Raw genomic sequence first — 22814 nt, forward strand, 5'->3', positions numbered from 1 at the left:
GGGGTCATGATTTTCACAAATTTGAGTCTACACTATCTGAGGATGCTTCCACACAAGTTTCAGCTTTCAAGCCTGATTAATGTTTGAGAAGAAGATTTTTAAAGATTGACTCAATATAAAACGTCGACCCCCCCCCCCCCATTGTGGCCCCACCCTACCTCTGGGGATCATGATTTTCACAACTTTGAATCTACACTACCTAAGGATGCTTCCACACAAGTTTCAGCTTTCCTGGCTTATTGGTTCTTGAGAAGATGTTGAAAATGTGAAAAGTTTATGGACAGACGGACGACAGACAAAATGTGATCGGAAAAGCTTAGGTGAGTTAAAAAATAATATAATTTATAACAATTAAATTCATACATGTAGCTAAGTTCTCTAATTTTTTACCTTCCTCGTCAGTCGTCTGTGCAAACTTGGATGCCATTTTAGGATCGTAATATAAAGTCACAGGAAAATGGGGGTCACTTTAGATATTTAGGGCTTAAAAATTAAAGCTATGGTTGAACGTCTGTGTAAAAAATCAGCTCAAATAACGTTACGTCCGCCATGTTGCCGTATAAAGTTTGACGCTCGTCGTGTAAAGAAATTTATAAGGCAATCACGTGACGTATTTCATCCAATGACGTCGACACATTCTAGTCCGAGGCAAAACAAATATAATTAAGACATCAACTTTTCCATATATATGTATCTGAGAAGATTTATCATGTAATGTAAAACTTGAAGTCACAAACAGTATACTTTTTAGTCTTATTTATTCAATTAATCCACATCACAGGATGAATGACCATCTTTAAGTTCTCCTTAAAGATAGCTTAAAGATGCTTAAAGGTAGCTTAAAGACGATCTTTAAGCCACCTTTAAGCTACCTTTAAGCTATATGTGTTGCTTAAAGATGGCTTAAAGAAAGCGTAAAGATGGCTTAAAGGCAGCTTAAAGACTATCTTTAAGCCACCTTTAAGCCACCTTTAAGGACAACTTATAGGTCCTTAATGTCCAAACTTCTTTAAGCCACCTTTAAGCCACCTTTAAGCTACCTTTAAGCCACCTTTAAGCCATTAAAAAAATTTTATTTCAATATTGTGCTTAATTTCCAACAAAATGTATTAACTTTATGAAAGAAAAGGTATTAAAACGGTTTTCGTTCTAGAAAGAAAAATGAAAAAAAAACCACAAAAAAAACCCGGCCACGGCGAGAATTGAACCCGGGACCCTTAGTTTACTAACATCTCCACACATCCTCTGCGCCACGGCAACTTACATATATATGAGCGTTTTTATATCATATATATCAGTGGATATTGAATCACTGTATTGAATGTGTTTACTTGAAAAGATTTCGACAAACCATTCAGTTTGTAACAATCAATTATATCTAATTTATAAATTACATGCATGCGTGTATTTAGAATGAAATACGGAACTTGGTCTTCAGTGAACAGAAATATATTATACCTAAATGGAAACCGTTAGGTTCACTATTGTAGGCTTTCTTAGTTAATAAATTTAAACCGAGTAGATATACGTTCATCTAATTTATAGCTATAAAAGTAAGAAAGAAAATGAAATCATTTCTTTTATGAAATGCATTGATACTATTAGGGTATTTGTTCAATTTCCCGCAATTTCCCGGTTTTCATGATCGCGGCGCCGTTCCAATATGTTTAAATATTTACATGTAATTGTATGTACATGATTTTTAAACTATCAATTCTATAACAAACAAAATTACCAATTACCGGTGACGTATTTACTGCATGTGGCAATTGCAAGTGACTTGTATATACAATTGTATGATGTGCCAGGCCGGGTATATTTGACATATTTACCCTTATACATATATTTAAATAATTAACCCCTATTTATGACCACCGGTACATTAATTAATTAGCCTCAAGATTTTACTCTTACATACATGTATCGTTAATTTGTAGACGTAACATCTTTGAAACCCAGAGCTAGGAAATAATACTTTGAAAATGAATTACAAATGTAAATTAACTTTTATTCACTAGACTTATCGTATACTCGTACATACTAAGATTCAACGCCTTTAGAAAACCTGACGTGCACCTGGGCACACGACACACCTGTTGTGTATATCTTGTATATTCTGTGTTAGTTCCAGGGGTTTTCTTAAGTTGGACAAACAATAGACTTTAATTAGATATACACAAACATGCACCTGGGCACACGACACAACTGTTGTGTATATCTTGTATATTCTGTGTTAGTTCCAGGGGTTTTCTTAAGTTGGACAAACAATAGACTCTAATTAGATATACACAAACGAACAAAACTATGTCTAGACAAACAAAGCAGTAATATCCTGTCCGATATAACAAAGGCAGTTGAGAGTCTTTTCATCTTTAACATGTATCTAGCAGATCTAGAATTAGAAATAATGAAAATTGAAAAAAAAAATACAAACCTTAAACCGATTATCAAATTAAATCATGCATTTTTGGTTCATTATCTTTATTTTGTTTAATAACCGGAGGAACAGAGAGAGAGAGAGAGAGAGAGAGAGAGAGAGAGAGAGAGAGAGAGAGAGATATTTTTTTCACCGATTAATTTATAATAGGAAACAAACATACTTTAATTAGTTTTATGCACATATTAAGATACAGAGACTGCGCTCATCCCTACAATAATTTTGAAACCCCCAAAAAATTATAAAGAATTTTATAACGGCAATCTGTGTCCATCGAAGCGGTGCTGATGATAGCGATCTGTGTTTAATGGAGCGACGATTAAAACCGCCTGGAACACACACCCCCCCCCCCTTCCTTGGAAATTATATTATCACTCGGATGACCCCCTCCCATCTCTATAAAAGAGCTTTTGCATTTAATATATGTTTTTATTGTTCAGCTTGATCAATATTGACTTAAAGGCCACTTAAAGACAGTGTAAAGGCAGTGTAAAGAGAGCGTAAATGCCACTTAAAGATGCTTAAAGATGGCTTAAAGGTGGCTTAAAGGTGGCTTAAAGAAGTTTGGACATTAAGGACCTATAAGCACTTGCTTAAAGGTGACTTAAAGGCGGCTTAAAGGTTGTATAGCCTTTAAGCTCCTTTAAGTCACCTTTAAGCCACCTTTAAGGACTTGCTTAAAGATGGTTTTTCGCCCTGTGCATGTTTTAGACATATTTGTCGAAAGAGACAAATGGTTTGCGATAGTTCTAATGACGCTAATTATAATTTATTTCTTGCAAGTTTTGACGTAAGTATACATTTGCAGTAGGCAACATTCTTTATTTAACTTCTGGGGAAATGTTTCACATATGACGTTCACAAGGTAATAAGCTATATTTCATAGATAAAACTCTACCACGTACAGTAGGGTATAGCAAAGCTAGGATATAAAATGTATTGTCTACCTCTCAGATTACTTCCACTTAAATTTTGATATCAGTTTTTGTTTCTTGTATTTAATTTGGTTGACTTTCTTTAGCAAAAAAATTGAGAGCTCTTTTAAGAGGACCGATTTTGGTCTTTTTTGCCAAAACACTAAAATGGCAAAACTCTTTATTTTTTAACCATATGTAATTAAACTCCAATTTATTTGTGATGTTTCAAGAAATTTGACCATCTGGTTTTTTTAGGGACCATCTCAAAATACAGGTACATTTACTTTAGGAATTTTAATCTTAGCTAAGTAGAACATTGCAAAGGAGACATTTTTTTCTTTTAGTCTTGGATTATGTAAACTGACATCTTTTAGATACATGTACAAGAGAAAAAAGAATAATTACTTAAAAAGAAATTGGCTACGGGTTGGATCTTAAATATTTACATTAAAGGTCCGGTCAGACCAATTTACGGGACGGATCTTAAATTATACGACACCGGCACTATGTTTATAATTATTTGTATGCAAACTAAATGTAATTCATCTCTGGTATTCTTGACAAACTAACCTGGGTCTTCTCTATCATCAGATTCCCAATTCATTGTAAATGATCTTGGGTTTGAAAGGTAACAGTCATCTTCATCATCACTTGCAACTGGTGTATGGCAGCATTCCATATAATTAAGATCTGAGGAATTCATAGGAAGTGCATCACATCTCTCTGTCTCGTCGGATTTAAATTGTGATAAAACTAAGAAAAGTGGTGTAATCCCTTCAATGTTCTGCGAGTTAATTTGGCAGCCATGTTCTAAAAGCATGTCCAATATGGAGAACTCACACTTTTGAAAGCCTAAAACATAGTATGAATTTGATGACGTTTTTTCCAGAATATTGTTTATAGTTCCTGCTTTAAAAAATCGTTTTGTTTTTGAATTTAATTTGCAACATATTATAATTAATATAACTAAATTAGACGACTGTGTATTGTTTTGTCATTATCTTGGCAAATAACTGAAACAGTAAAGCTTGTTAGCAAAGGATCTCCGTTTCATTAAAAGTAATTTTCAAAATATTTGAATGAACTTGTAAAACCAACTTTCACATACATGCATAATGAAGAGCACTGTTTCCTTTTGTGTCCAGTAGAGAACAGTCTACTCCAATATCGAGAAATGCTTCAACTAACTTTTCTGCTCCAAATCGTGCGGCCAGCATTAAATACGATACTCCTTTATTATCCGTTATGTTTGGATCAAAATCTAAAGTAATCAATTTTGGGACGTCAGAGAACAATTCCCGTCTAAGGGCAACGTGTACAGGAGTTTCTCCATTCTCGGATTTGATGTTGACGGATGCACCTCTCGCCAATAGAACATCCACCATAGTTTCATCTATAAAATAAAGATAATGATTCCCTATGAATTTATATGTTCCTGAATGAAATAATAGTTTTCATAAGGATTAGTGAACGTCATGTGCTAGATTATTTATTTAAAACATATAACTCTACTTTACGTATTGGCTACATAAAGTATTATTGATATATTACTTAGATTTTTTTTCGATCTTCCATGCCCATTTATACTAATGTTACTTTCTTATTATCTAGCAAAACACTCGTAGCTTTTAGGATAAAAACCAACGTTTCTAGATAGAAAAATCTGTATAAATGTTTAATACTCTCGGTTAATATGATATTGAAGAAAGTATTTTCCAAAATTAAGATCATCGAAAATTCGCGGTACCCAAAGTTTACATTATTATCAATGACTACCCATTAAAATATAAATATTGTCCAACATATCTAAACCTTACATGTACAACTTTTAGAGTGTTGCATAAATATGACATGTAGCGCAGTCATGGCCTGTATTCCTTTGTGGTTGACATTTGCCCCACTATTGAGCAAATACTTTACAATACTCAAGTCCTGTAATCGTACGGCTTCTATTAAACACGAATCTACATTATCCGTATCTCCATTCACAGATGCTCCGTTTTCCACAAGGAGACTGACAGTTTCAAACATGGTCGTTTTTTCCTCCAAATTTGAAACGGTTTTATTTTCTACCAAATGCCAGTATTTTAGACTTCTGCTAAGTAGTGACTGTCGTGGAGAGTCGAATGTACCTATATTTGAAAAAAAGTAAAGAATAATTATTTATCCAAGATTTTGTTTTTACTGATTCAAATTATTCTTATTGTATTTCACTTATACAATTAATATTTACGTTGAGTGTGACGTTGGTTGGAATTTACCATAACTCTATTTTTAAAATTACATACTTAATATAGTTCCAAAATGGTTGACATTTGCTTTTGCACTTATCAAAAGCTGAATTATCTCTTGATTTCCATGAATTGTTGCCAATGATAATGGTGTTTCATCCCAAGATTCCATAATGTTTGGATCGGCTCCTTGATCTAACATGAATTTAACAAGCAGTGGACTTCTGAGCTTCACTGCGACACATATTGGATAAAGTCCCCAAGACAGCATTTTATTCAGTGGAATGCGTTCAAATGCTATCAAATTTTTAACTGCCTCACAACATTCATGCATGACGTTTGAAGGTAGCTGCTGGTTACCTAAATACCATTAAAATACCATATAAAAATACTAGTATACCTTCTTGCTTAAAATTGAACTTTATATATATATATATATATATATATATATATATATATATATATATATATATATATATATATATATATATCATTAACATTTCAAATATGCTGTTTTACTTTAAACTATATTAAGTACAGAAAAGATTGTAACATTTTACGTTTAAATTTAAATATTATATTATATCTTTATCCAACGCCTTTTTTTAAGGCTATTATAATGGTTGTAACCACCAAGCCTTCTTGGGTAAAATTTTATTTCACGTTCAATTTTCTACAAAATATCAAATCCAGTGGCCAGGCAATGTCACAGAGTTTTTTTTTTGGCTATTTTGTTTTTTTTTTGTTTGGTTTGTTTGTTTAATTGTTTTTTTCTTATGTTTTTTTTTTTTACACTTTTTTCACACTTCATCTTTACACTTTAATAGACTTAGCAAAGTAAAAGGACTATTATTTAATTATTGTCAATTATTGTTTGTAATGTGTTCTTTATTAATGTCATGATGACATGCGCTAAAAAAAACCGCATTTATAAAGCTTATTTGAGGGCCAGCTATGGGAAATGGAAACAATTTGAGGTGTTCAGGGTAAAACAAATTTTGTTAAAAATTTTAGTTACAAAAAAACTTTATATACAATTGTGATTGCGGAGAGAAGTATATTTATCAAAGTTACAAAACAGTTTAAATCAGGAGGCACAAGGGCCACATCGATTACCTGAACAACAGAACGTATCTTATTTTTGAAAAATTATTCAAAATAGGAAATTCTTTAAAAATATTTTAAAACTCTCACATTTTAAAGAATTGACAAAACAATTATCAATACATAAAAAGAAGCCTCCTTCTTTTAAAATCGTACCTTAAGACCTAAAATGCAATAACTAACTCTGATATTATAACAGCCCACAACGTATTGAAGACAAAAATTGTAATATGCTCTCTAAACAATGATGAACATTGAAAGAATGTCACTATGACCTTGATATGAGAGTATATAATAATATAATGAAGCCTCCATCTTAAAAAATACACGAAGCATTTTATTGATTGAGAAAACAGATATTTGCATAATACTTATGTTAAATCCACACCATCTTAAGATGCTTGTATACTAATCTCAATCAATGTAGCATTGTAGTTATTGAAAATAAGATTTGTAAACATTTCCCGACATGATTATATGGTGAAATTTGAACCCCTCTGGGGGCATTAGCCTGGAGATAAAATGATTTTAACAATTTAGAATCTACACTTTTTGAGGATGTTTGAAAAATAATTTCACAAATTGAAACACTGTAGTCCTTTAAAAGAATTTTTTAGTTTTATGTTAAACTTGAAATTCCTCTTGGGGCTGCAGTATTGGCCTGGGGATGATACTTTTAACAATTTTGAATCTACACTCCTTGAGGATGCCTAAATGATAATTTAATAGATTGAAACAAATTAGTTCTTTGAAAGACGGTTTGAAACATATTTCCTTTATGTTTCCCTAATAGATTTTGAGCCTCTTTCGGGACCATCGATATGGTCTGGGGTCACGGTTTTAAAAATTATTTAGAATATACACTATCTCGTGAAGATTGCTTGTAATATGAATAATTGTAGCGATGTAGTTTTTGAGAAGATTTTTAAAAAAGGAATTCCTATGTATTTCTATGTTAATCTTTGAGCCCTTTCTATGGGCCCCAGTATTGATCCGAGGGTCAGTGTTTTAAAAATTTTGAATCTACACTATTTCAGGTTGCTAGTATAGTAAAATCAAAAATAAAAGTATATTGGTTCTTGGAAATTTTTTTTCAACATTTTCCTTTTATAATTCTATGTTAAACTTTGAACCACTTTTATGACCCTATTGTTGTTCGGGGGATCACGATTTTAACAATTTAAAATCTTAAAAATCACAAATTAGCATTTTAGTTATTGGGATGAAGAATTTTAAACATTTTCCCAATATATTTCTGTGTTAAACTTTAAACATCACTTCGGATCACTGACAAGTAATAGTTCGGGAGTAACAATTTAGAATTTTCTCTATGTAAACAAGCTTTGATGTAAATATTGGCATTTCTGGTGCAGCGGCTCTTGAGAAATCTTTTTTAGACATACATCTTATTTTCACTGTTAGTAAAATCTCCCTTTTATGATTCTTTTATCTTTTATCTTTTATAATTCTCTTGTATGAAAACAATTTAGATCCCCTTCCCATATAAGAATGTACCAAGTTGTTTGGTCCAAAGGTTTTAGAGAACCAGTCAAAAATGTAAAAAGTTTACTGACAGACAGACTGGCATACATACCTACAACAGGTCATTCGTAAAGCTCATTTGAACGTTTAGTTTAGCTGAGCTAAAATGATTTTTTTTTTTACAGATTTCAAAATAAGAATGTTTATCACGGATTTTATTTACCTATCATTATGGCTGTTCAATAACAGAATTATATTGAAATTGAGAACCGTTGCAATGGTATAAGGCTAAACATAAGGAAAATGCTCACAATTTTAAGCATATTTAAATGGTCCATATTCATATAAAAATATAAAACTGAGAAAAAAAGGTAATTTAGAAAAATCATTTACAATCTTAATTCAACTAACTAAAGAACACCCTAAAAGTTACAAGTTACCTAATATATATGCGTTTATTACATTCAGCTTAAGATTTTTAACTTGGTATTTCCTATTCGGCATTTAAAATGGAAAAAAATGAATGGCCTCAGATCTGTGTACAAACAGAATTGTGATCAAATCTCTGTATCTTGCTTATAATTCGAAGCTTAACACTCAAATATGGTGAGTAAATAGAAATTGTAAACAATTAAACTCAAGAAACATGCACTATAACAAATAAAGAACACAATTTATTTTTCAAAATGAATCATATACATGTATAAACCTACATATTTCCGTCAGCGATATTAAACTCTATTTAAACTGAATAAACTCGAGAAAATGCCGAGCATCTCAACAAAACATATTGCATTATTCTACCATTACGCAAAAGATGATACCGAATTACCGATAGCCTGAATGAATTGCATTTTAGTTCTTTCTTTATACATCAGATGTTGCTTAATTTGCGCAGGTAAACAGTAAACTGTTTGATTTACGGAAGTCTCTGTTTGAGTTGATACGTAAAAGGAAATACAAGCGACAGTTCCCAGGTTAACGCAAAGCATAAATGAAAACGAAACGAAAGTCACAACAAGCTAACACCACCGTCATATGTGAAAACTGTCAACGCATTGAAATATTTAGCCTCAATTTACGTCACAAAATCGGCACCAATGTATTTTGCATGTTTCAAAGATTCCCTTTGTACACGAACTGTTGCACAACAAATAAATTCATCATTGTCAGATCGACCCGTTTATCATATAGTGTCATGGCTGCTTTAAACAAAGAACCTCGTTTTAAAATTATGAATACGAGTCTTGGTAAAATGGGTAAGCAAACCCGGGCCGGGGCAAAATGAAAGCCGGGGCAGATCGGCAATCGTCAATTCCAATTACGCATTATTTTGCAGCAATATTTACAGTGAATACAAATATACTGGTCAGTAAATATCTTGAAATTTTAATGAGATTGGCAGATTAATAAGTGTCAATCTTTTGTTTTGCCCTGGCCCGGTCATGCCAACCCATTTTACCAAAACTCATGGATGCTATAAATTGCTTGAAACACGCCTTTTCTTTCTTATTATTTTTGTAATAACTCAGATTTGAAACAGAATTAGCCAATAATTTTTGCAATTTATATTTTCCTTTCCATATGGCTTACTTATGCTAAATTACATTGAATTTGACTTAGTAGGTCTTGAGAAGAAGATTTTTAAAAACGCACCCCCCTTTTTCTACAGTTTCGATGTTTTCTCCGCTTTGAATGAAGATCTGTCTTTCATTTCTGCAATTTGTATTTGCCTTTCCATAAGAATGCTTTGTGCCAAAATTTGGTTGAAATTAGTCAAGCAGTTTTAAAGAAGAAGTTTAAAATGTAAAAAGTTTACAGACGGACAGACAGACGGACAGACGGACGGACAGAGGGATGACGGACAAAATGTGATCAGAATAGCTCACTTGAGCTTTCAGCTCAGGTGAGCTAATGAGTGAAAAACGTTAACGTAAATTGACACCCTGGAGCACCGGGCCATCATTAAATTTTGTTTGCACGCAGAAAAATCTCCGACAGGTTCTTAGGTTCTGCTATTTTTATATGACAAAGGTTTTCAGTTGGAACCACCATTGAAATTAAAGGTTTAAAATGGAAATACTGATATCTTTAGTTCTTGCAGCACACCCCCCCCCCCCCAATACAGCCCGATCTTGCATCTATGGATTTCGCTTTATTCCCTTATCTAAAGTCGAAACTTGATTTTTTCGGACCTAAATGATCTACAATATGACTGAAAAGACATTTTACAAAAATTTGACAAATAATGGTGTGAACATGCGTTTTATAAATGGGTTAATGACATGAAAAGTGTGCGAACTAAAAGTGTTTACTTTTAAAAAGAGTGACAGGCTTAAATTGCCTTTCAGTAGCCTGGCGTCACCTGACGTCGTAGAATATGAAATGGTGCTCTGTATATCCAATTCATGCAAAAAATAAAAATCGCTGTATTCTTTGAAAACAACTTCATAATCATATGACTTTTTGCATACTTATTTTCAATTGGTAGTCATTTATTAAAACATCGTCATCCTACAAAGTACACAGTAATTTTGCCGTAAATCACTTTGCAAACTTTTCTAACAACCATCATATAAAAGAACTGGTTTTCATTTTTTCTAAATATGAACCTTACATTACAACAAAGGTTAATTTACATCTTTGATAACATATCAGTGGACAACCTCATTTTATAGCCTCAAAATAAAAGACAATAATTTCACATGCATTGGACACCCTGGGATTTTTCTTCTTGATCACGCATCAGTTATTGTTATTCTTAAAACACACTTTGTTGGCACTGTTATACGTTAAAAATTAAAATAAAAGTATTTACATATGTAATTGGCCCGAACAAGAAGTAATAAAATAAAATGTGCCTTGCAAACTTAGAGAATAAGCACACTGACCCACTATTTTAATCAAGTATTTGTCATGGAATTTACATATTCATAAATCACATTGACATTAGAAAAATAGTTCAACTATAGAATATATTAGGTCAAAAACTATTTACCCCGACTTTCAGTTGAAAGAGGCCCGTGGTAAAACATCCTAGAAAAAAATCAAATATCAGGTATATATATGTAGAGAGAGAGAGAGAGAGAGAGAGAGAGAGAGAGAGAGAGAGAGAGAGAGAGAGAGAGAGAGAGAGAGAGAGAGAGAGAGAATCAGAATCTATCAAATTACCGATTAAATTGAATGTGATAGTAAGAATATATACAATACCTTTTGTATGCCGTTGGACAATAATTGTTCTCCACTTCTTCTATGAAGGCAACCATAAAAAATAGTGTAGTAAATGAGGTTGTTTGATCTACCATTTGATGGATTTATAATTATTGACTTATTTTTCAAGCTTTAAAGTAATTAGTAGTCAACCAAACAATCGTTTAGTTTTTCTGAAAAATGTGAATGATTTTTTGTGATAATAAAATAATGAAGATCTTATAATACTTGCTAATTTGTGAAAATATATTTTTACAAAAACATTATAGATCCATCAGATAAAGAATTGGCTCTGCAAGGAAGTCGATAATAGGGATAGTGATTATCTAAGGGGACTGAGCTTGCTGCAATGACATTTAATTAACTCATAAAGAATTGTATTATTTTGGAAATATTTTATGCACTTATTTCGCTTCCCCCATTTGATTCCAGGTTGCGCTTTGGTTAAACGCATATGATTTAAAGAGCTACAAATGTATGATTAGTATAAAGTATATTGTTGAAATACACATTCATTTAATATGTAAATATTGACTTTTTTCTACAAACCAAAACATTACAAACCATTACACTTCTTGTCAAGGTACTTTACATATACTTTGCTGTTTTTCAGCACCTAGAAATAAGTAACAAATATATACATAATTCATATCTTCTTGTATTATCAATTTAGTTTTGAAAACTATCTCAATATCTTTCCTTACCAGCTCGTTCATATCCAGAGCATCAAACATTGATTTTTCATCCTGAAACTCTAATTGTACACCATTGTACGAGTCTAAGAGCTGTAATTTGCGATGAAAAACATCAAGGGTTAAATAAATAAACTGCTTTTTATTTCTTTATTGACATTGCTTCAACAACTTGCTAGCTTTACAGCATATTTGAACATTTGGTATTTAAAACTTGCAATTATTTATCAGATTGCATCAGGATATTGATGAAACAAAACATTTAAATAAATTTAAACAACAAATTCTGTAATTCAATATTACAATTTTTTTTTCAAAAGTAACTTAAAGATAAAAAATCTAACATAAAACTAATATCTGGATATATAGAGACAAAGATTGTTGCCGAAGTTCCAATTATAATATATTTGTTTTAAGAAATTTGTTAAACCTTTCCTAAGCTTATATATATATATATATATATATATATATATATATATATATATATATATATATATATATATATATATATATATTTATATATATATATATATTTTTATATATATATATGAAATATATATCTGTGAAATGGTATATATATATATTTTTTTGTATAACTGTCTGAAGAGCCGACATGGCTGAAAGCGCTAACAGTAAACAATTTATTTAATTTGGACTGTCGCATTCTGTTTTATTTATTTAAGTATTTTTTGCTGTACCAAGGCTTTATTTATCTACATATATATATATATAATCAAAAAAGAAAAAGAAAATGAACAGTTCCAAAGTTTCTATTCACTAGCGCTTTTAGGATTTACGAAATATTATTTTGTAAATCCAGAAAGCGCTAGTGAATAGAAACTTTGGAACTGTTCTTTTCTTTTTCTTTTTTGATTATTTCACCTTTCGCTCATTTTGGATTATATATATATATATATATATATATATATATATATATATATATATATATATATATATATATATATATATATATATAGCATTTCACCACATACTCGCGCTTTTCGACATTTCTCTGTCATTTTGCTAATCTCGGCCAGAAGTAGTCGATTTTAGACACATCCTTTGTATTCTACTTTCAATGTTTATAGAAAATTCCCGACAATAACCTTCCAATTTAAACTGCGCGGAAGTTTGAAAATATTCAACATGCCATCGGAAACCGAAGATTACACCAAATGGTAAGGTTTTATATTACTTTTTGATTAGGAAATAACATAAAAATTATAAAGTTGTGTCATGTACTGTATGATTCTAAAATTATTAGAGCGACAAAGGGCACCTATCTTAAAAAATACTATAGAAAGTTACACATCATCCTCACAACATAGGGAAAAATCATGTATATTAAAGATATAAAGCAAGACAAAGTATGAACAATCCTTAGTCTTTTTTAAAATTACTATTAAATTAAAATTAAATACACTGCCATTAATTTTTCCAGAATTTTTTTAAAGGTCATGCCCCCCCCCCCCCTTATAACATAATAACTCAAATTTCAAACAGCTGAATTGACTTTATCCTTCTCATATCAATCACATAAAACAATCCGGGGAAAAGAGTTTATGTGATATATATAGTGAAATTCCCTGTGCCCTCCGCGACATTTTTGTCGAGCTACGTCAAAGTAGTGTTAACATGTCTTGATAACATTGTCATAAGATGTTAAAAACAGACAAGATCTTGGAAATCTTTGAATATTTCTCTTCAGAAAGAGTTGTCTAATCGGAATTGACAAAAAATGAGTTTGAAATTTTGACCTTATGGATCCGTTTCTCGTAACGGCAGTCAATTTCATATGTAATTTAAGTGCAATTTAAATATGAAAAAGCAACGCATATCTCAAAACTTATTTCAAAGCACAGAGAAAGTACATTTATCTTCGCGACTCCAAAACAAAGTGACGTCTAAATAAACAGTCAGTCAAGGCAAGTAAACAACGGTCGCTCAATGCGGCGGTTTGCTATTATAATGGATATAGGGATTGCGAATTATTGGGAAGTAAATTTATGTAGAACATCTGTAGCTTAATTCCTACGTGTGGCGAATATCGCGAGTTATCATTTAATGTCGAGAATATTTTGCAAAGGTACTTTGCCCAGAATTAAATTTGTGAACTCTTTGTTTAGCTAAGAAAATTACAACAATCCTTGCTTGATATTTGATTTTCTTCTTCATATAACAAAAGAATGTTCACTGTGTTTTCGGGGAACATTGGTTATATCATCACCCTAGGGTTGAATATATTGCCTGACGCGATGCGAAGGCCAATATTTCGACTCATGGGAGCCAATATGATCAATGTTGCCTTCAACCCCAGTCAATATTTGTACATGTTTATTATATTTCGTGAATATATTTGTAATTAATAGCTTTAAAAATGAATGTACCTTGCATTGTGGCAGTTCTTCAAATATTTTAGCGAATTGACAGTGCGTGTTTTCCAGACTAACTTGATATGGACCTCTAAACGGACAGAGAGTCGGCATTGCCTTTCTTTTTGCCATTTTCGAACGAAATGTAAGTAACCAAGAGGATTTGAAACCATGCATATCTGAAAATATAACCCATTTTACTATGTAAATAGAAACATATAATCTCTGTAACAAAAAATGCAAAAACTAGCTTCTTTAAAAGTACAGCAGCCCGAAATAAAGCGAACGTTGTACAAGAATATCTAAAGAAATATCTCCAAGGCACCTCTTAAAGAACTTTCACCTCTGTCACATAATCGCAAATTAGACTTTGTGGTAAATAAAAGCCTCTCGTCATTTGTAAAGTCGAAGCAGGTACTGCATTTTTCATGTCGGTTGGTTTGTGCATGTGAAGTGAGGTGTTGAACCACAAAACTGTGTAAAGATGTCTGTTACACACACACACACACACACACACACACACACACACACACACACACACACACACACACACACACACACTATATATATATATATATATATATATATATATATATATATATATATATATATTTATTTATTTATATAAAGGCACTCTTATTGCAAAACGTGAGCGCTTTCATTTCTTAAATCATCAGACGTTTTACATGTATACTGTAGACGTACTTTTGTCCGCGTGGTATTAATTTACGCTATGAACGCGGGCACAAATTTTCCGCGGAATTTTTTCACAGTGTACTTAAAGTGCATTTTGGAATGAAATTTTGAAATTGCATTACATGAATAAGGATAATCGGAAGTTACTACATTATATAGCACTTGCATATACGTGAACCCAATGTATATCGTTTTTATCTATGCAAACTGTCAATTTGAAACAAATTTTTATTGAGAATTCACATAATTAATAATTTAATCTCCTAAAGATTTGAATTTTCTGTAAATTTACTTGCATGAAATTTAAACTTTCTCTCAGCTTGAGATAACGGCACGTGTCAGACGACAAATAGCCCCAAGCGGGTATGTCTTTCAATGACCCAATTAACTACAAACTAAGACCCGTGTTTTTACTGCAATTTTTAGATCCCTTTGTGCTCTGACTTTTAATTGATAAAACTGATCAACTCATAATTTAAACAACATGTGAACCCATAAATTGGTAAATATTCATCATGTGTTGTTTCACAAGACGATTTCAGCCAGCGTCGTAACATCTTGACGGCTAACTAATGACTACCGATTAGTGCACAACCGATAATTACTGTTCACAGTGTGAACAGTTCTTACAATTTAAGTCCAAAGTTGGAAAAATTCTCGGTAATGAAAATCGCTCAGAACTAAATTCTATAATAATTATTCAAATGATTTTTTTTTTCATTCAAAGAATCCGCGTAAATTTTTACCCGCGGATTAAATTGATATTGTGATTCCGCGGAATTATGACCCCGTGGAAAAAAATACGTCTACAGTATATAAACATATATATTAGGGATGTCAACGAATACTCGAGTACTCGATTATCGCTCGGCCACGCCGATCATCGACCAAAATTTTCTTAGTCGATAACTCGTTATAGATTGAAGAAAAAAAAATGAAAACATTTTATTTCCTAATGCGGCAATTTTTGGCCTTCGTATAAATTTCTGGGCATTTTTGATAATGTTACACTCTGGTTCATCGAAAGGGTGTCCCTGGTATATTTTAAGCGGCTAAAAATTGTTCTCTTTTAAATTTGCAATTGTAGATCAAATTTTATATATATATATATATATATATATATATATATATATATATATATATATATATATATATATATATATATATATATATATATATATATATATAAATTGTCCACCGAACATTGCAAAATTCGGTTTTGTATCTCACCTGACATGTTTGAGACATCAAAAAAACAAAAGGCCACATCGCTTACCTGAGCAACAATAGCAAACGAAAGCTTTAGACCGTCTAAAGAATATCAATTGCGAAATATCTAGACAAATTAGTAGATAATAAATTTTGACTTCAAAGACTTTGAATGTTTTCCTCAAAATATTCTAATGTTAAAAATAAGGCTCTTTTTGCTGCTTTAGATTTTGAGAGCATGATTATTTAAGATTTTTTTTTAAAAATTCTCCCTCAATATGGACATAACCTAAACTTAAATCTATACTGTCTGAGTATACTTTCATACAAGTTTAAACTTTCTGGCTAATTGGATTTTGAAAAAAAAAATTCTCTATTTTCTTCCTAAGTAAACTTTTTAACTCATGGTGGCCCTATTACACCCCCAGGAATAATCAATTTAACAACATTGAATCTTAACTACCTGAGGATGCTTGTAACAAAGTTAAAGTTTTCCGACCTAATGGTTTTAGAGAAGATGCTTTTCAAAGATTGTTTTATATATATATTTCTATGTTAAAACTCGACCCTGAAAAACTGAACTTGGAATATGGTTTTAGAGAAGAAACAAATGAATATGTGAAAAGTTTACGACGACGACGATGATGCCACCGCCAAAGATAGAAAACAAACAAAAGTTTTCGATATGTAATCTCACTAATCAATGTAATTTTAAATGACATGTTTGAATTTTTCAAAACTGCCTCTAAAGATTAGCGTTAAAGTGTGCCACAATGGCATTAGCATAATTATCTGTCAAGATTGTATTCTATGTTTGAAGTTTGAGTATAAATCTTTAACAGTGTCTATCAAAATAAGGATGAGTAAGGTCAAGATCATAGTTAAGGCAATTGTCAGGAATTAATTAGACTAATAAATGCTCTTAAAATATAATGTGTCTTTTTTGAAATTTTACAAAAAGAATCTTGAAAAGTATTAATTAACATTAGCTTAATATAAAATTAGGAATAGTAAAGTCAAAGTCATAAGGAATTTCAAAAACAAAAATTCGTGTAACAGTAAAATACTGTCAGCTTGTTTTATGATACAAAAGTACTTTGAGGCAGTTTTTAAGTTTAAGTGAACAGTGGAAGACAATTTATGTGGAAATACTTTCAGCAAAGTTGTTAGTCTAAAACATTCCGGTTTACATGTATCTATCTCTGGTGAAATGTCATGTATTAGGCTTATTCATAGGAAGTAACTCTTCTTTACATTTTACGAAGATCAACCTGTCTGCTCATTCATGTGGATCATATTTTTCCTCATCAAGTATTTTTAATGGAATTTTTTTTTCAAAACTTCAAACAATCGACCATTTGTTTACTCTTTGTTACCACATGAATCTTGTTTTCAAGCAAAATTTCAGTTTCAAACCTAAAACGAATGTGTTAAACTTTAGGAACTGTTTATCTGTGCATCAAATGAATAAAAAAAAAGACAAACAAGCTGGAAAAAGATGTTTTCCTTGTATATTAAACCTATGTAAACAAAAACAGGGCACTAGCCTTGTTTACATGACGAAGAATGGCGAGCCCTGTATCTTGCTTATAACTCTACGAATGACTCTCAAATTTTATTTGATCATTAGAAATGCATTTCTAAAGCATTGTTAATTATAAAAATAGAGTTTGACCAAAATCGTGACCATGCCCCTTTAAATGGTGAATGCACGGACATACAGACCAGATTATAACATTTTACCCTCTGATAAACATATGCAGTAGAAAGCTTAACATTACAAGAATTTCAAAAATACCATAAAAGTGAAAAACTTACCGAAATTCAAAAAGGAATCATCTATTTGGCAATCGCAACTTTCATCAAAGTAAATGAATTCTGCAAAAGATCATTGAGATAACTTTTTACATTTTTGAAATATCGTTTCATAGCATGCAAATAAATATAAAAATTCAATCTAAGTAACCGAGAAAACGTTTAGATACACGTATGTAATACTTAGCTGCTACTTATATCAAATTGTTATACTTTGCACTTATCCTAAATGTAAGATGCTGGGTTGCCCGTGGCCCATTTATCCAGATTCCAAAGTATGACTTAATTTTTAACTTAAGATACATGTATGTAATAGGTATGCCAGAATTAATATTTTTTTTTATAAAACAGTTTTATTTTAATCACGTAAAACTGATATTAATAAAGAGGGCTAAATGGTCGTGGCAGTTTTACACTTTAATGACCTTCAGCAGAAGAAAAGCTCTGTATAAAGTTATAAGAAATGATTAAATTTAATATCAAAGCTAAATTTTTTAGGAATTATTCTTTATTAATCAACCGTTTAACTAAAATATCATATCTATAAATTTAAGGTAGATCTGAATGTCAATTTGTTGACCAACGGGCCCAATTATCATAAAAGTAATTCTAACTCATCTTACAGCTGCAAAACATTTTGCAAAATAATGTCCAATAAAATGCCAAAAACTTGATAATTTACCATACATGTTTGAGAAAAAGATTTTTTTTAAAATTCTTATTACGGGAATAAAACTCCTTAAAAACTTTTAAATGCAAAAAGTTTATTCAATTGACTACAGGCATTCTTTTATGTCAGGCTCAGAATAATTCAAAAAGATGTTTTAATGCGTCCTAGCCACGTGTCGGTTTTTCGAACCTTTCCTTAATTTAACTAATAGGCCAATATGCTTTAATAAACTATGCAAGACATACACTAGTAGTAAAAACATGACTTATTAAATGGTAATTTTCACCTGCAATGTATTTAACTCAATGATAAAATGACAATAACGAAAACAGATTTCTTACGCAGATTCATAAAGGAAAATTCTGACTGTATTCAAAGTTCAATTAATACGAAGCATGATTAAATTTTATTAATCCTACAATATTTCACTAGATTTTTCAGCGTTATCATTCGAGTACTTTGTATCATTTACAATGGAAAAAACAAAACGGAGAAGGCTTATTCGAGATGCAATAACCTGAGTTAAAACGTATCAGGAGAATTTTTACAAGGCAAGCAAAATCATGTAGATTCGCGAAGCATATTGTTTTCCCACTAGTTTAATCATTAAAGGTTTTTGAACCTATTCATCCAAGATCATTAGGATTATCTTTATTTAGAACACTTTGGTGTCGCTAGGATACAAGTTTTCATATTCATTATTTGATTAGTTAATTCAGATATATTAAATTTCGAATCCCGAATGAGTTTTCTGGGCTTTTGTAAAAAAAAATCTCTATTGACATTAATTTCAGCCGCGTTCTTCAACATTTCAAGATAAAGAGGTTCCTCTATTTTAGGATAACTTTTCGGAGATTTTTATGCAAACATGTTCACAAAGCTATCTTGCGACTGTGATGCGTCTAATTCATAAGTACGTCTTAAGATGCGTCTTAGCCACGTGTCGGTTTCTCGAACCTTTCCTTAATTTAAACGAGAGGTTAATATGCCTTAAAAGTGACCTTAGTATCACAGCCAATACACAAACTTGTCGAGGAGTCTCAATATGCATTTAATTTAGTTTCATTCAGGAGTAAAAAATAATTATAATATTGTTTAGCGATCCCCTCCCTGCATGAAATCTTTTACAAGGGACAATGAAATGTACATCTTTAAAAGCCATCATGAGTTACTCACTTCTCGTTCCAGCTTTTGAATATTGAACCTTCATTAACACTTTATCATCATCTGGCATTTATACCAATATCATTTTACACGAACTGCTCATCAGTGATTTTGGGTAACCAATTATAACTTTATTATTTACAAGTCTTTGTTTATTTAGAAAGTTCAAAAATTGTTTTTGTTTCAAATGATAAAAAAAATCTTTCATAATTTTTTTGATCATACAACTTCTTAATTACATGATATTCAGTGATTAATTACTAAAAATAAACAAGTAAAGGAAGATAACTCTATTATGAAGAAGCAAAGGAGGATAACTGATTAACTGTTGCCTCTTCATTTTCTAAACATGTGAATTTACTAATTGTTTACAAATATACATGCCCCATCCATAATGTTTTTTTTTCTAATTGTCAAGCCAATTTTTATTCTGTGTAAGTAGACATTTTTTAAACATTATATACATTAACACTAAATGACCATTCTGACCACAACCTGCATTAAAACCCCATACATTAAACACTTTTTAAGTGTTTGGCCCCGCCCTAGACTCAAATCCCTACATTGGGAGACACGAAATTCAAAATTTTGATAGACGGCTTTATTTTCTTTCTTTACATTCCGTTTTTTATTCAGTATCAGTAGATGAAAAGAAGAAGATTTTTTGAAACATTAAATGCATAAACACTATATGACTATTTTGGCCCCTAGAGTCAGAACCCTACCTCAGGGTACATGAAATTAATAATTTTGACAGAGGGCTTCCTGGTCAACAAAATAATATTCAATTTTTGAAAGGTGTTAGTGAGTAGAGAAGAAATATTTCCAACATTATTTTCATCAACAAATTCAACACTATGCATCCATTCTGGCCCTGCCCAAGAGTCAAAACCCATACTTAAGGGAAAATAAATGAAATTTAAAATTTTAGTAGAGGACTTCCTGGTAAACATAATTATGAAGTCAGTTTTTCTTACAAATGCGTGAGAGTAGAGAAAAAAGATTTTTAAACATAATATACATTAACGCTATATGGTCATATTGCCCCCCACCTCCCTGTACCCCTTACCCAGGGGCCGTGAGTTTCAAAATTTAGATGGAGGAGTTTGTGGACATTATAACCATCCATTTAATTTGTTCCCACGTGTATGGGATTAAAAAAGAAGATTTTCTAAGATTTAATACATTTTCAATATATGGCTCTATTGGCCCCGCCCTAGGGCCTAAACCCCTGTACCAGAGGTCATAAATTTCACAATCTAGGTAGAAAATTTAGCAGACATCATAACTATGCATTTAGTTTTTAACAAATTAACTTATATGGGAATAGAGAAGAAGATTTTCTAAAATTTAAGACATGATTTACTATATAGCCATATTGTCTTCACACTAGAGCCTGAACCTCTAACCCAAGGGGCCGTGAATTTCACAATTTTGGTAGAGGGCTTCCTGGACAGCATAACCATGCTATCAATTTTTCCTTACATGTTTAGGAGTTGAGAAGAAATGGGAGATTTTTGAATATTTGGCCATTTTTGCATATTTGGCAAAAAAATTTTACAATTGGTAATGCAGTTTTTAAGAAGAATTAAAAATGTAACATTGTGAACGAACGACGGACGACGACCAAATGAGTGACTCAGATGATATAAAAAAGCCAAAACGTTGTCCTAAATTTTGTGCAGCATGAGTCTTGTCCTAAGACCATCGTAAGTTTGAAAAGTCATGCTTACATGGAATCCTAAGTCTGCTGTGATGCGGTGGAATAAAACACTAGTCTTATTTCTACAGCCATTTTAAGATAAGTATCTTCGTCACTCCTCAAATTCGTTACTTCGATGGTGAAGGAACAATAATTGTTTACTCTTCTTTTGTACATACCGTGAAGTAACTGGTAAGCGTTTTTTTTTCTATGTATTGGATGTTAGAAAAAAAACAAATTGGCGATTAGTGGTACCCCGTTCCCCGTCGCTACATGCGTGTCTGGGAGCTGATTAATTTAACAAATTATTTTTTTCACAAATTTTGGATACCGTCTAGCAAAATCTAAAGTTCATTTTGGGATGTAACTAACAATTTTCTTATGTCATATCTTACGAACTCTATAATGTTTTATCGAAGGAAAGTTTCATGAGTATGCCTCCTAATGATTAATTATTGATTGAACCCTTAGATATTTATAATTGTTATACTTTCATGTTAATTACTGAAATCTGATTGGCTAAGACGCAGTTCATAATCCGTTCTATTACCCTCAGCGTTAGCAACGCACTTTGCAACGGGTAACATTAAAAATTGTTAAATGCGCGAAAATTATGCGCGTACGGTTTGCTGTAGAATTCAAGTTATTCCTATATAAAAGCAGTAAAATTTTCTTAAAAATTAAGACATTCAGTATAACAAAATAAATAGTGCCTGTTTGGGAGGATAACAGTTGAAATTGACACCCCTCGAAAACCATTGTCAACCTCCGCTTCGCGTCGGTTGACAATGGTTTTCTCGGGGTGTCAATTTCAACTGTTACCCTCCCAAACGGGCACTATTTATATAATATTAATTCAGCAAAATGTGATACTAGTATGAGTATTTTAAATGAGCGTTCTGTAAAATATTACATGTAACTGAGGAAGTGCTGTTTTAATATGTTAGGGGTGTTTTTTTCTACCCCCCCCCCCCAAAAAAAAAACAACCAAAATTGTGACACAAAAAATTGTCAATTTTTTTTTCTGTGTCAAAACATTAATGTCTGATTATTTCTAATTAATCAGAAAATACTTCAAAAATATTAAAACAGTGTCCGTTTTTATGAAACCAG

The 22814-nt window shown here is 31.6% G+C and overlaps 1 protein-coding gene across 1 annotated transcript in view; it reads right to left on the minus strand.

The window, feature by feature from the left end:
- Window positions 1-22814, minus strand: part of LOC128164918 (uncharacterized) — a 100588-nt gene that overhangs the window by 56783 nt on the left and 20991 nt on the right. The window contains exons 6-15 of the mRNA XM_052829019.1: window positions 18169-18228; window positions 14461-14624; window positions 12086-12166; window positions 11946-11997; window positions 11382-11421; window positions 11170-11207; window positions 5643-5945; window positions 5172-5486; window positions 4463-4747; window positions 3925-4206 (exon numbers count right to left, since the gene is read on the minus strand). Coding sequence (XP_052684979.1) covers window positions 3925-4206; window positions 4463-4747; window positions 5172-5486; window positions 5643-5945; window positions 11170-11207; window positions 11382-11421; window positions 11946-11997; window positions 12086-12166; window positions 14461-14624; window positions 18169-18228 — 1620 coding nt within the window. The remainder of the gene's footprint in view (window positions 1-3924; window positions 4207-4462; window positions 4748-5171; window positions 5487-5642; window positions 5946-11169; window positions 11208-11381; window positions 11422-11945; window positions 11998-12085; window positions 12167-14460; window positions 14625-18168; window positions 18229-22814) is intronic.

This window comes from Crassostrea angulata, chromosome 10 (assembly GCF_025612915.1).
Source record: "Crassostrea angulata isolate pt1a10 chromosome 10, ASM2561291v2, whole genome shotgun sequence".
Taxonomy (NCBI): Eukaryota; Metazoa; Mollusca; class Bivalvia; order Ostreida; family Ostreidae; genus Magallana; species Magallana angulata.